Genomic DNA, 16015 nt, shown 5'->3' on the forward strand with positions numbered 1-16015 from the left:
AGTTATTTTCAGAGCCTCCCCATTTGCCAGTACAAGGAGAGTTCCCAATACTCAAGGGAACCGTGGAGGTAACCGGAGAACTAGAGTTAGAAGGGCAGATAGAGATGAATGAGGAAGAGAAGCCAGCTGTGAAATCACAGAGGCAACCCAAGGATAAGTGCAGGAGCCCTAAAACAATAAAGTTAACTGTATGAAGGTTGTTTTAGAGAAAAATAAATACAAATGTTCCAAGAAATGGACTAATATAGAGATGGCAGATATGGTGGAATATAGAAATAATAATAAATAAATTAAAATAAGATATGCATTTATTATTTAATAACTTAATTAATAGATTAATTTAAAAGATGAATGTGCTTAAAACTTTATATCTAATGAAGACATCTAAAATTTGTATCTTGTTATCCCTGGGACACAGTATGAAAGTTAATCCATTACAGAGTTTCAGAGATTGGGCTTGTGTAAATGTAAAAAATAAAAGAAATAACTTGTGCAATGTGGAATGAAAGCAAGATTGGGTGACCAAGTTAATAGACATTTTGATTCAAAGCCATAGGCATTTTACAATAGGAAGGGGAACTAGATGCTTAAATAATTAAATTTAATTATTTTATTTACAATAATAGGAATTATTTTATGTTGGTTAGGAAACATTAATTCACAAATACTAGATTATTCTGAATCATGTATGCAAATATAGAAGAAAAATGATGATTGAAGTCTTTATTTTACCATACGCATGTCATGCTGTTATAAAAGGGTTTATTTTGTTTTATTGCAGTATACTTAGATAATAAAGGTAGCTGATTTCTGCATCTTGCAAAGAAGAAAAAAATGCTTGCTATTTTCCTGCAATGAAGAACTTGCTTTACTAACATAGAATAAGAGAACTGCTGTTTTCAACCAGATGATTTTGTTTTTATTAAGGGACCACTGAAAGAAGAGGTTGAAAAGTGAAAATTAGAAAAAGAGCTGACTGCTCAGACACAATTTGGTCAGTTACATAGGTACATTTGATTAATGCAGTCTCTGAGTGTTAAACTTTCAGATGATTTCTGGAACAGTGCCTTGACAAAGGGGAGCAATGAAATGGAGTCTGTCGAGGAATGGCAAAACAGCAAACACAGCTACAGAGAGAAGAAGAGGGAGGGGCTGATGGACGTTCCCCTCGCATCCTGAAAGAGAAGAACACACTTCAGCATGGAGAAAGACTGAATTAAAGCAGGAAAAGGTGAATCTTTCACTTGAGACTTTTCCTGAGGGTTGAAAAGAACATTATAAAATGCAAAACTCTGGCAGAAAGCAACCAGAAGCCAGACTGAGAAGAAGCAGAGAAACAACGGAGACCGTACGCCACAACATCAGGTCTTTGAATGCCATCACAGACTGACGACCCAGTACAACAGCCCAGGCTGATGATCTAACCAGAAGGACTTCCATGCCTTCAGTGCACAGGTCCTGCATATTCAATGAACACTATAGAGACTGCTTCAAATGTTAATTATTTTATTTCATTATCTTATTTACTATGTTTAATCTTGATTATTCACTGGTCTCACAGCACTTCTTTAAATTCTGTGTTTTAACTAACTCCCTCAATCTGCTTTTCAATAGGTTCCAGTCCAGCCTCATGTCTTAAAGAAAAAATAGTTTTGACAGACAGAAGTGAGTACTTGACTCACCAATCAGATCAACATGGAGCTGGATTTGGCATAGTAAGACTGTTTCATTAAACAACTGGGGGAAAATGCACAACTGAAAACTTGACAACAATGCTGAGTGCTTTGGGAAAGAAGAGAATAAATAAATAAATAAGGGTATCTTGATGAACAATAGAAAATATATATTTGGTTGAAAAAATAGAAATATTGGTCACTCCATTTTGTAATTTTCTAAGGTAAAACTGAATAAAATAATAATGAATAAAAAAAAATTATTTCTAAAATCATGAAATCACATATGCTGTCATCACTGGGGATAACAAGATGGAAATGTTGTTGGCCATGGATCCAAGATTTACAGAGATCTCCAATCCTCTTCTCAGAGTCGCTCATGAGCAATAACAAAAAAGTATTTGACTTAACTTTAAATTAGACAAACACGTGACATTTGAGAAATGATAATTGGCTCTCTCAAATGCCCAATGCCTAGGCCTAATATTCCAAACAAATTCATCTAGGAGATTTTGGAAAAAGGAAGGAAAGAAAGAAAAGTAAAGTTTTTGGCAAAAAAGGGTGAAAGTGAAAGTGTGTGAAAAAGTATGAATGATGGTGTTGTATGGCATGAAAGAGAGTGTCTGACGAGACACTGAGGCAATTCAATCAATTTGCCCAAACAGCTGTATACAAATATGAATGTGGGCCCACAGGGCAAACTTATGCCCAGAAAAATAATGACCATGGATGAATTTGGTTAAGTTTCCTGGTCAGTACCTAGGTCTTTGTTGTGGCAGAAAGAAAAACAGTGCTACACATGCGCAGCGAATAACATGGGAAGGCAGAGCGGAGCAAAGCAAGCTTGCTCTGTCCACCCCACATCTAACTTTCTTTTCAGCATAACATGATGGAGCTGATTGTGTCAAAAGGATGAAATATTGTCTTTCTGACTGTTAAAATAAATAAAGTGGGTTGAGTGTTTTCCAGGTCAAAAGACCTATGCTACTGAGCGAGATAGGAAAATATCCAGTGATATAATGGAACTCAGTTTACAAAACAAAGAGATAACTAAATAAGCAAATTGCTGAGAATAAAATTGAAAGGAATTAAAAAATAGTAAAGACAGCACTGGAATTGTGAAAACTCAAAAAGGGGCCAAGACAGCCCTCAACCCACATTACATTTCCACAGGTTACACCAAGAAGGACGACTAGCAAGATGAACAAATTAGCATGCTTGATAACACTAACAAAAAACTCTGAAGTTTCCATTTACAGGTGACTGCAGTTCCAGTAAGGCCAAGGAATGCTTCGCTCCGTCAAAGAGAACCAGTGAGGGTGCAGTTATGATCTCAAGGGAGAGCCTTGCATTAATCAGCAAAACGGTTACAGAGTGACACCTGAGTTCACATCTCTAACTTTAAAACAAGCAAACCAGATTCAACAACTCCACACAGCATGAAGTGAGGGATGAAGGGCGTGCTAGTAACGACCCACCCTTGCCAACGAGGGAAAGACCATTGCAACGACTCGCAAAGTCTCCCTGGTGAAGATGGAACGAGAGAGTGATGGGACTGCTACTGAGATCAAAATACTTGGCAGCAGATATGAGCCAACAAATAGAAAATAAAAAGTGGAAAGATAATGTCAAGTAATGTCAGATCAAGAAATTGAAGGTTATGAGAAGGGAAATATGGATGTAGGAAGGATAGAAGGGAGAATAGAGCAATTGGATGCAACAAATAGAATGAAAGAAGCAAAATAGAAAAGCTCTAGATTATTTGAGAATTGAAGAAGGAAAAGTATGTGTTATGTTTGGGGGACAATGCTGTATTTATAGAAGGGAGCATTAAATGAAGTAATGATCAAATTGACAAGGCTTAGAAGATAACAAAAGGAAAAGATAATAAAATGTAAGACCGGTTTGATTTACAGTTAGGAGCATGTGGAGCATAGTTTATAACTAAATTGGGAAAGTTTTTAGGAATTGCATTATTGACAGGAGATTTACTCTTTTACTGTATACTTCCTATATTGAGGTTACTAGTCAAAGCCACAGTTAATCAAATTAAATTCAAAGATATCAAACTAATGGGAAATTGATACATAAGGTATCTACGCTGAAGATCAACTCTTATAATCTTGTGATATTCAATGTGTGATGTGATGTATGTATTTGTATGCCTTTTATACATAACTGTGATAACCAGGCAAATGCTGAACCAATTGCATGTTAATGCTTTTAACAATGTTTACTATTAAAGAGGGGTTAGGGAGACTGGATCTTTTACTCACTCCTTGTCAAATTAGGAGAGAGATGTTTGGTCCAGTAATCCCTCAGAGTGGAATTTCATAATCTAGTCACTGGTGATAATACAATGTGACTTATTTAGTCATTAGGTAGTGTAACTAATATGACTAGTTTATGGAGTAGCACTCTGGATAAAAATAATCAAATGTGGGACTTACTAAGTCTCAAAGGGGAGAATATGTGGAAGATTTTTATTAGTAAGATTTTAATCAATCAAGAATAATCAATGTGAATCTAGCCATTTTTGTTGCTAGTTGTTTTTCCATTATAATCCTATAGGTAAAGGATAGAAAGGAATATGCTTACGCCCTGGAATGTACAAAACTGATGAGAAACGTGGTCAGACATACAGAAAGGGCCTTTCTTCATAAATCAAGCAGAGGGCCTCTCCTCTCTAGGGATGGATGAAAAGTGTAGTCTAAAAGAAAAGTTTGACTATGTGGAACCGCCCCATATAGTGTCTATAAGGAGAAACCAAATAGCATCCGGGAGATCTCCTTGCAAGGAACTCTCGGCTTTGTTTTGCTTAAAATAAAGTCTTTTCTTCTGAGAGAAAAATCCCTGACTGAGTTCGATTCTTTGGAGAACCGGCAAAATACTCCACATTAAGGGACCAGTGGATGGAGTTTATTTTACAGAGCATCAACGGAGTTGTGCAAGTGTTTTTGTTTGTTCCCTGCATTTCGAAGATACTTGTTTTACAAACAAGGCCCAGGTTGACGCTGGATTTGCACATCGTTTATTTCTTAAGGATAATGCAGTCCCAACGAAAAAGGGTCACGATCGTGTGTTGGAACCGCATGCGGTGAGTAAAACTGCTTCAAATATCTCTGTGTTATTAACTTAGCTATCGGCGCGTAAGCACATCAAGTAAACAACATGCGATGTTGTCATCAAACTGCACTTTCCACATGTACAGCTTACACACACCGCACACGCGAGCGCAGGAGGATTAGAGCCTGTAGTCATTGAAGTGGTCCGCTTTGACTCGGATAACTCATTAAATCCATGAAATGAAAGAGAAATGGAGTTGGTGTCCCACACATTTAAGATTAACTCTTTCTTGGCGTTACAAATCAATTAAAGACAAAATAATAACAAGGCGGCAGAGCGAACTTGTCATCCATAGTGGTTCTCACGTAGTCCTTCTCTTAAAGACTGATCACTTATAACTGACTGATCACTTACATTTCAGCCTCGGGATCTGATTCTGGATCATAAATAAACGGCTGAATCTGACTGTTAGCCATGGTTTGTTTTGGTTGGTTTTTTCCTCACGGTAATGTCACAGCTTCCAAACGCTTTCAACGCAAAAGCCTACAGGCGCTCGTGATTCTTTAGCTCCGCCCACACGTCACGCCTCCAGCCGGTCGTGTTTTCCGGGAAAAATCGGTACAGACTATCTTTCTCTTATAAATATAATAAAATTAAAGACTTTTGGAGTTATGAAGGATGCAGTACTACTCTATAGGTACTCAAGATTAACAGGATATTGAGTGAAAACGAGCATTTCAACCCCCCCCCCTTTAAAGTAAAGCATTCTGATCTCTTGATGTGGTGATTCAGTGACTGATGAAGCTGATGTCGGTGGTTTAGTTGCTCAGTGTTGTTTCACTGTGGTTTGTGGAGAGCAGAAAACAATTGGACCAGAACTGAAAAAATAAAATAAAATCACTGCAGGACAATGATACATGAATATCATTTTATTTTTTAAATAGTCTTGATGAGAGATAAAGATCAATCCAAGAGCAGAGTGGAAAATAAACTGAAGAAATTACTGAAGTTTAGTGACACATTTATTTTTGCGTCCGAGAGACTGTGTTCAGTTTTTCTTCTCAGCTTCTCATTTAACACACACTTTTTTCTCACTTCATTAGTAAAGATCTTCCTTGAATGGATTAACAGTGTGTTTTCAGGATATATATATATATGTTTATACTAGGGGTGGCCTATTTAACCAATGTCATAAGAAGCAGTGGATGTAATCCTGTATTGATCTCTATTCTCAATGGTTATATTGCTCTTTCTGGCTGCTCATGTGAAAGCTACAGTAGATGAATGATGGTGCAAATGCATATGATGCGATGTTTGATATTTATTTAAGGTCAGGAAAGAGGCCTGAAGAATACATTTAAAGAATATACAGGGAGTGTAGAATTATTAGGCAAGTTGTATTTTTGAGAAATAATTTTATTATTGAACAACAACCATGTTCTCAATGATTCCAAAAACTCATTAATATCAAAGCTGAATATTTTTGGAAGTAGTTTTTAGTTTGTTTTTAGTTGTAGCTATTTTAGGAGGATATCTGTGTGTGCAGGTGACTATTACTGTGCATAATTATTAGGCAACTTAACAAAAAACAAATATATACCCATTTCAATTATTTATTTTCAGCAGTGAAACCAATATAACATCTCAACATTCACAAATATACATTTCTGACATTCAAAAACAAAACAAAAACAAATCAGTGACCAATATAGCCACCTTTCTTTGCAAGGACACTCAAAAGCCTGCCATCCATGGATTCTGTCAGTGTTTTGATCTGTTCACCATCAACATTGCGTGCAGCAGCAACCACAGCCTCCCAGACACTGTTCAGAGAGGTGTACTGTTTTCACTCCTTGTAAATCTCACATTTCATGATGGACCACAGGTTCTCTATGGGGTTCAGATCAGGTGAACAAGGAGGCCAAGTCATTAGTTTTTCTTCTTTTAGACCCTTTCTTGCCAGCCACGCTGTGGAGTACTTGGACGCGTGTGATGGAGCATTGTCCTGCATGAAAATCATGTTTTTCTTGAAGGATGCAGACTTCTTCCTGTACCACTGCTTGAAGAAGGTGTCTTCCAGAAACTGGCAGTAGGACTGGGAGTTGAGCTTCACTCCATCCTCAACCCGAAAAGGCCCCACAAGCTCATCTTTGATGATAGCAGCCCAAACCAGTACACCACCTCCACCTTGCTGGCGTCTGAGTCGGACTGGAGCTCTCTGCCCTTTACCGATCCAGCCACGGGCCCATCCATCTGGCCCATCAAGACTCACTCTCATTTCATCAGTCCATAAAACCTTAGAAAAATCAGTCTTGAGATATTTCTTTGCCCAGTCTTGACGTTTCAGCATGTGTGTCCTGTTCAGTGGTGGTCGTTTTTCAGCCTTTCTTACCTTGGCCATGTCTCTGAGTATTGCACACCTTGTGCTTTTGGGCACTCCAGTGATGTTGCAGCTCTGAAATATGGCAAAACTGGTGGCAAGTGGCATCTTGGCAGCTGTACGCTTGACTTTTCTCAGTTCACAGGCAGTTATTTTGCGCCTTGGTTTTTCCACACGCTTCTTGCGACCCTGTTGGCTATTTTGAATGAAACGCTTGATTGTTCGATGATCACGCTTCAGAAGCTTGGCAATTTAAGAGTGCTGCATCCCTCTGCAAGATATCTCACTATTTTTGACTTTTCGGAGCCTGTCAAGTCCTTCTTTTGACCCATTTTGCCAAAGGAAAGGAAGTTGCCTAATAATTATGCACACCTGATATAGGGTGTTGATGTCATTAAACCACACCCCTTCTCATTACTGAGATGCACATCACCTAATATGCTTAATTGGTAGTAGGCTTTCGAGCCTATACAGCTTGGAGTAAGACAACATGCATAAAGAGGATGATGTGGTCAAAATACTCATTTGCCTAATAATTCTGCACACAGTGTATTACAAGCATGTTTATTTAACAATGTACCTAAACAGGTTAAATAATATATATGTATATTTATGAAATACAGATGCATATCAGCTTTTTAAGAATTTCTACTTTATAAAATGTAATATGTGGCTGAGGAGCTGTTAGTGAAATAAGACTTTATCCAGTTGGTGGCGCTCCAGCAGATTCATCTGTATCTGACTGTGGCAGAGACACACTACTGAGAAAAATATTGATATTAACACAAACAAAAATAAGACAACAACACTGCTCGAAAGCCTTTTATTATAATTTATAATGCATAATGTTATAATTTTGACCTTTTGACCTTGTTTTTATTATCACATTAATGTTCATAAACTCTCAGAAACTTTAAATATCAAAACTTGTAATGGCTTGGTGAGCAGAAGAAAATTATTTCAAAAACATAAAAAATCTTCCTGTTCAAAAACTTTACTGGTAGACTATTTTAATTTGTCAAAGGAGCTTTAAAGCCTGGATCTTGTGAATTAAGTAAAATATTTTTTCTCTTTAAATATGTTTAGTTCTGATACATTTGAATTGTTAAAGTAACATTTTAATGATGAAAGATTAATATCAGTGTCTGACATAAATGAGAAATTAACTAAAAACAATGATATTGTATCTTAAATTATTTTGTATCTGTTACAAATCTTCATAAACAACAAACAACAGCTGACAAATACAAACATGCATCAAGATTTAATCAACTTTACTTCATCCTAAAGCTCAAACATCTGTTTTACTGTTAAATGTACATTACTATGTGAAGAAAGTGCAGTATATTCAGCGTAAGTGATCTCACTGTCATGGGTCTTAACTGTAAGAAAATATAACAGAAACAAAATTCTCAATGAACTGATATCGGAGTATTGTTTTATATTATTATACACACATGCAGGAGGTACAAGTAGACAATACTCACCTTCTTGGTCTGTTTTTCTGTGTTTCCTGCAGATGAAGAAGATCCCGACTCCAGTTACAATCAACAGAAAACCAGCAACAGCAGCAATGACACAGATCAGCCCTATCAGAGATACAGAGTCTGGAGGATGTGAAGGAGAGTGTTGTTAGTGTGAGTGAATGTGTTCATAAACACTAAATATTATCACAGACATACCTGAACATGTCTGACAGAGTTGAGTGTTGAGATGTGTGGTCTGGTTTCTGATGGGATTGTTCACCACACAGCTGTAGAAATCATCCAGACACTCCAGATGTAAAGAAAGACTTCTGCTGAGATCAGACACACTGATGCTGGACAATAAACTGTTTCCTTTGTACCAGGAGAGAGTCACATCACCCACATTCACCACTGAACACACAAACACACAGCTGGATGCTGGTCCTGATGAAGATGATGAGTTCTGAACAGATAAAGAGTCTCTGATGATGTTAGGAGTGGAGAGAGGGGCTGGAAAAGATATTACAGAATAGGATTTGATGTGATGAGTGAAATGTCATTGTGATGTCGGTCTGTTTCATCACACATGGACAATATTGTCAGTAAAGAGACCGAGATGCAATGAAAAGTGTTGTGTAAATAAAGAAATCGGGCTATAATTTCACAGAATATTTAAAAATGCTTCATCTGCAGTTAAACTGTAATCGTCAAATCATGCAGGAAGTGTGAAAATGCTGTTTGTTCTTAGGATATGCAAATGCAAGCTATAAAATTAGCTTTAACGAGACAGAAATGAGTCAGCACTGTTACTTAAAATATTTAAGATGCTTTTTTCTTTTATACAGTCCGTTCAGCCAAAATTAACTGCTGAAGAAACACTCACAATCAATCAGGGCAAGTGTTTCTCTACTCACCGTAGACAGAGAGACTGAAGATGTCGAGCGGTGTCTCTCTTCTGCTGCTGAATACTTTATAAAGTCCAGAGTCTGTGATTCTGGTGTTTGTGATGATCAGAGATCCAGTCTGATCCAGCTTCAGTCTGTCTCTGAATCTCCCACCAGCACTGTCATTAAATATTGTTGAGACATTGTCCTTTCTGTCGATTTGAGCGATGAGAATGTTTTTAGGTCCAAATTTCCACTCAATTGAACCTTTTCTCAGTGTATCAGTATAATCTGTGTGTAGAGAGACAGAATCTCCCTCCGTCACTGACACTGACTTCACTTCATCACCAAACACACCTGAAGAACAAACACAAACAGTTTCTCTGAAAGACTTTTGCAGTTTTAGTCTTTTTCAAAAATGTAGAAAATGTAATTGCAAAACAGTTCTTCAGTGCGATAATGTGTAACAAATGAATCCTTTTGAATTCATTGAAAGAGAAAAATGACCAAACAAACGTAATTAACAAAGATATTTAACAAGCTTATTTTAGTCTGATACAAACATTTTAATGAATAATGGAAATAATAAAGAACAGAATGTGTGGATAGAAAAATGACACAGATACAGAAGAACTAAAGTCATAAAAATCCTTACCAGCCGGACTCCAAGAGCACAAACAGAAGAAAAGAAACACCTCAAATATTGTAAGAGGCATTTCAGCTGAACAGTTTCCAACAACAACAGTTTAAAACTCTAAAAAGACAACATTTAAACACAGTGTCCAAACAGCAGAGATGTTGAATTAAACGTTGAGTGCAAGCGTCAGAAGAGCTGAAGTGCTCTGATCGTCTGTTAACTAGGTCTAGAGTGGTTTAGACAAACACAGCACAACAACACAGCACGTGAGCGTGAATCACAGTTTCTGCGTTTGGTCTCGTGTGCAGTGGTGGAGCAGGGAAGTGCAAATAAAGCACCGAGGCTTTCCTCTGACTGTTCCTGTCATCCAGGAATAAGATTCCCAGCTTCGAGAGTGAATCAAACAGCGCCATCTGGTGGTTAGTGTATATATGTGAGTGTGTTATGTGTGCTAATAAAAGCCTAATCGTGCCATGAATTTTATACAATACTTATGTTAATATATATATATATATATATATATATATATATATATATATATATATATAATAGAATAAATAATAAAATAATTCTGAAAGAAAACATGATCGTAAAGGGAATAGTCTGTGAAACCGGGCGTCTCTGAGATAAATGATTTAAAAGAAAATTAAGAATATAATTTTCCTGGTTTTTTATTTATTTTCTGTTTGTGTTAATTATTTATTTTATTTTTCTCTCATTATGAGTATATTATTTGTTGTATTTTATTTTTTCCCCCAAACATCGATGCTCCACACTTCAGTTCAGTTTGTGATGAACTACTGTGTCAGCCACTAATAAACAATAAAAAGAAGAAGAACGGTCTTCTGCATATTAAACATGTGGAGGACAAATGTAAGAAGGTATTAACCCTGATTATGATTAGGTATCTTACACGAGTGGAATGGGGAGCTGATTATGAATCTTTAAAATACATATATTGCCCTAATAAGTCAAGATTAGATTATGAGAGCTTGGCATTTGGGTCAGCGGCAAAATCAGTCAAATCAAAGTATGGGAAAGAGTTTTTAAAGAAAGGCTGAAGCAGTGAGATCAAGAATCAAGAATGTAAATGTAAAAAGCTGGTGCTGTGGAAAACAAGGGCGAACAGGAAGAGGAAACACTCAAGAACAAAATAGGACACTAAATTAAATAGCACAGCAGTCTCTAACCTTCCACAAAAGTGAAAAAAAGAAAGATTGATGATGACCTTTAACCTTCCATCATCATTCTGCATGGATGTGAGAAAAAGAAGGATGTGATGAAGAACAATATCAAAATAATAAAAAATTTTCACAGATGATCTGGTGACTGTATAAAATGATTCTCAGTTTTATAAAAAAGGATTTAAATAACACACCTAATAATGAAATGAAAATCAATCAATAAATGAAATGGATAAAGACTCCCAAGATTTTTCTGTGAGAAAGAAAGTTGTCCTTAGTCAAGGATGACCATTCTCTGAATAAAAGGTTTACAAAAATGTGCTTCGTTTAAGTTGACAAAAAGAAACATTGTTTGAGCTAGAGACCTGCTCTCCTGCGGGACCCGACACAACAGAGAGCGCTGCGGGACAACTCTGATGTTAGTCAGATGTCACTTCCTGTTTGTAGCTGAGTTTAAGCTCTGTCACGTTATTTTTTATCAACTATTTCAAAATCTTGTGTGAGGAACGATTGAAATTGATAAAGGTGAATGAAGAAATAGGAAATGAGAAGATACAGAAGTAGTGTCAGCAATTCACAATGATGCAAGTAAATGCATTCAAAAAAGTAAAGGACAGAGAGATGAAAAATAGTTCAATGGTTGAATGAGAAATGTTCAACATCAGTTAGAAGAAAAAGGAAGGGATTGGAAAAACTGAAGAGGACTCACAACTGGCAAAATATAATAATATATAAGACAACTCAGGCAGAAAGGAAAATAATAAGGGAGGTGAAGAAAGAGTATTGGAGAAGGTTTTGTGATGAAATTGGGAAAAATACTCCAGTTGAGGAAGTGTGGAGTATGCAGAGGTGGGAAGTCCAGGTGCCAAAGAGTAAAAGTCCTGCCATATTTTTGTTCCACCCATGAACTCATCAGCCGATTTCACCAGAGGAGGAACCAAGTCATTCCTTCCAAGTCACAAACGAGTCTTGAGTCAAATCCCAAGTCCTCAAAGAGTTAAAGTTAATGAGATAATTAAGTGACTAATTAAATGAAGATGCATTAGTGATGAACACCTGCTGTTTACAATCAACATCACTGAAGAAAAGAGAAACACAAGAACTACAACTGACTTTAAGCACAGCCTTGGATGAAATCAATTGAAAAAAAAAAAAAAAACTTTGCCACCATAATTGTGGTGAGTATTTGCTTCAGTTGATATCTTGAGCCTTTAAACGGTTTTCACAAATTTGCTTCTATGCAATTGCATTATTGTTTTGCAGCAAACATTTGTGCAATGCTGATGCAACTCTTGATCTAGCAGGTGACTTATGCTTTTGGTGACTGTGTGATCTTGATTAAATTTCTGGATTATATGAGAAGAGTTCGTGGCTTAGTCGTTAGAGAGAACTGCCGTGAATTCACTGCTCTGTCTGTGCACTTTGGATGGGTTAAATACAGAATATGATTTCTGAGTACGGGTCACCACACTTAACTGTATGTCACTTTCATAAAACAGAGAGAAATCTCATTATGCAAATGCCACCATATAATGCTTTATAACACTTTAATATTAAGCAAAAAAAAAATTGGATTTAGGCGTTTAGCCATGAACATTTATCATGTGATCCTCAACAGTGGTGAAAATTATTATTCATACTGCAGTGCATTATGGGAGTAATTCATGTATTGCAACATGAAGCATTTTGTTGATTGTCACCATTGTAGAGATTCATATGCTGGTTCTTGATATCTGTGTGTGTGTCTAAAAAGCACTGGAGTTCAAACTTTTATATGTTACAAATAAATAAAAAAAAATCCATATTCTGTAAATATTAGAGTAATGTTTTTTTGTGTGCGTGCTGTAGTTTCACTGGAATTATTCAAAACCTAGACATGTGATAAGAAAGAAGACAAAAATATTTGAGGTATAAAGTAGTTAAACCAGCTCATTGTAACTATATGTTTTTCATATGTCACAGTTCTGTCTTCTCCACAACAACCCATGCAGAGCTACAGAGAGAGATCTAGCACAACAAGTCAAGGGTCAAGAGTACAACTAAACCAAACACTGATCTCCATGATGGTGGCATTATTATAACCAATAAAACATCCACATCTGATTCTCTGTAAATCTCAATAACAGCAGATGTTAATCATTAATGCACAATCATCATTTAATTAGTCACTTAATGATCTCATTAACTTTAACTCTTTGAGGACTTGGGATTTGACTCAAGACTCGTTTGTGACTTGGAAGGAATGACTTGGTTCCTCCTCTGATGAAATCGGCTGATGAGTTCATGGGTGGAACAAAAATATGGCAGGACTTTTACTCTTTGGCACCTGGACTTCCCACCTCTGCCCAGGACTACATTTCCCATGATCCACTGCACTGATTAACCATAACTGAAGATGATTCATCTGTGATTATGAACGTGATATTGCATATCTTGACAGTGAACTATGGTTCTGTGTATTAAATGCTGCTCCATCTGAAATCACATCAAATCACAATGCCTGCTTTCCTCTTTCACATCACACACACAACACACACACGTTTGTATTTGTGAAAAGTGGGGACATCCCATAGGAGTTATGGTTTTTATTCTGTACAAACTGTATATTCTATCGCCCTTCACCAAACCTTATGCCTAACCCTAACCCTCACAGGAAACTCTGTGCATTTTTACTTTCTCAAAAAAAAAACTCATTCTGTATGATTTATAAGTGCTTGGAAAATGGGGACGGTGAGGGAGAACAAAGTCAATATTTGTGGAACTCCAGGGCTGTCAAGACTATATTATTCACTCAAAACATCAGATAAAGTGATTATTTTCTCTTTAATTCAGATGATGCCAATGTATTTTCTGATGAGTCTGCTATGTTAGTGAAGTAAATTACACATTTTTCAGCCTGATTCTCTTATGAAAACCTGGAGATTTGGTTTGGTCCTCACATCACACATGGTGTGACTCATCAAATATAACAATAAAACATAAATTAATAATAGTGATGATATTATTGCTCTTTTTTGTTTTGTTTTTTTAAATAAAATAAAATAAATTACAAAGTGTGATAATACTATATTATTTCAAAATAAAATGGAGTACTACATACAAATAAACTTATTTTATAGTAAACTTAAAAAATTTGATATTATTATTATTATTTTAACCTTTTTTATTATTTTAATTTATAATTTTTAAACTTAAAATCAGGAAGCTTTTATTTCGGTGGGTTGTCGGCGAGTAGGTCTATGCACTTCTGGGTTTAGTCTGAAGAGCATCAGTGAATGAAATGTTACAGTTCTGCATGGTGCGTTGAAAATGTTAGCTGAAGCGTGGGTTTATGCTTTCAGTTTGAATAGAAATCTTATACAGCACAGTCTGTCTAAAATGGTTATTGTGCATTAAAAGCTGTCAACAAACGTGCACTCTGAACTAATTTACAGCGCATTTCTTATTATATAATAATAATAATAATAATAATAAAAACATAGTTATGTGTAGTGTGTTCAGCTAACTGAGATGAGTTGCTTCGATTGTGCTCATTTGTAATTCACTTCGGATAAAAGATCAACCATACAATATTAGACTATGGGTGTATGGTATATGGCTCAGCAGCTGAATCACAGTTAGAAAAATTAGAAAGAATACAATCACAAGCTTTGAGAATTTGTGGAGCTTATCCTTCCTCCCCAGTTCCAGTGTTTCAGGTGGAGATGGGAGAAATGCCAGTTCATCGAAGAAGGAAACAACTGATTTTGACGTATCGGGCAAGCTTAAAAGGCCAACAGGATAATCATCCAATAAAAGGATTACTTGAGACTTGTTGGAAGCATGGAAAATGAAATAGTTAATAGTTTTGGTTTGATCATTGAAGATTTATCGCGGGAGATGGAACTAAATGAGTACAGAGTTATTCCAATGGTAATTTTACCAACGATAGCTTTATTTATTGGACTCAAGACAAGATAAAGAGCAGGAGTTATTAGAGGCAGAATTGACCAAACAATATATTGGGATTAATTATGAACAGTATGTTCAAGTTTTTATCTAAGAATCAACAGAATGGTCAGGTGGGAGTAATGTATGTTATTCCAAGACTGAAAGTGTCAGGAGGGAAAACAATATCTAATCACGTGTCAGTATTTACAGGAGAGTTGCTAGCAATTTTGAGAGCAATGAATAAAATATATGAAATGGGGATAAATAAAACATATATGTTCAGATTCAAGATCAGCTTTATTATGTCTGGAAGCTCAACAGTCTGAAACTAGACAAGATATTGTTTTAGAGATCCTTCAGTTATTATACATGTTGCAGCAGATAAATAGGAAAGTTTCTGGCACATACAGGAGTGGCAGGGAATGAAGAAGCAGAACAATTAGTTAAACAAATAATGACAAAGGAGAATATAAATATGCAAATTATGTATAGTAAAGCTGAACTTAAATCAATAATTAAAAAGGGGATAATACAAACTGGCAATTGTTTTGGGATAAAGAGTTAAAAGGCAGACATCTACATTCAGTACAACCAATGGTAGACAGAGGAAGAAATTCAAGAGGGAGAAGAGAGGAAGATTGTGTTCTTGAGACACACAGGGCTGAATTCAACATAACAGGGAAACCTCCAACAGGACTGTGTGATTGGTGTGGAGTTAGAGAAAGTGTAGAACATGTACTTATTCAGTCTAATGGATGTATGGAGGAGAGACGTAAGTTAAACGATGAACTTCAA

The 16015-nt window shown here is 36.2% G+C and overlaps 1 protein-coding gene and 1 long non-coding RNA gene across 2 annotated transcripts; both read right to left on the reverse strand.

Annotated features, from left to right (window-relative positions):
- Window positions 1-7926: 7926 nt before the first annotated feature.
- Window positions 7927-8692, reverse strand: LOC113071678 (uncharacterized). The gene is made up of 2 exons (XR_003280206.1): window positions 8607-8692; window positions 7927-8501 (listed from the first exon to the last, which is right to left on the reverse strand). It is a non-coding gene; the product is annotated as an uncharacterized LOC113071678 (long non-coding RNA).
- Window positions 8445-10315, reverse strand: LOC113071689 (uncharacterized; the record flags this gene model as incomplete). The annotated part of the gene is made up of 5 exons (XM_026244991.1): window positions 10125-10315; window positions 9500-9826; window positions 8802-9095; window positions 8607-8726; window positions 8445-8501 (listed from the first exon to the last, which is right to left on the reverse strand). Coding segments are annotated over exons 1-5 (859 nt in total), but the record flags the coding sequence as incomplete, so codon positions are not given.
- Between the last annotated feature and the right edge of the window lie 5700 nt (window positions 10316-16015).

This window comes from Carassius auratus, unplaced genomic scaffold (genome assembly GCF_003368295.1).
Source record: "Carassius auratus strain Wakin unplaced genomic scaffold, ASM336829v1 scaf_tig00007853, whole genome shotgun sequence".
NCBI classification, from domain to species: domain Eukaryota; kingdom Metazoa; phylum Chordata; class Actinopteri; order Cypriniformes; family Cyprinidae; genus Carassius; species Carassius auratus.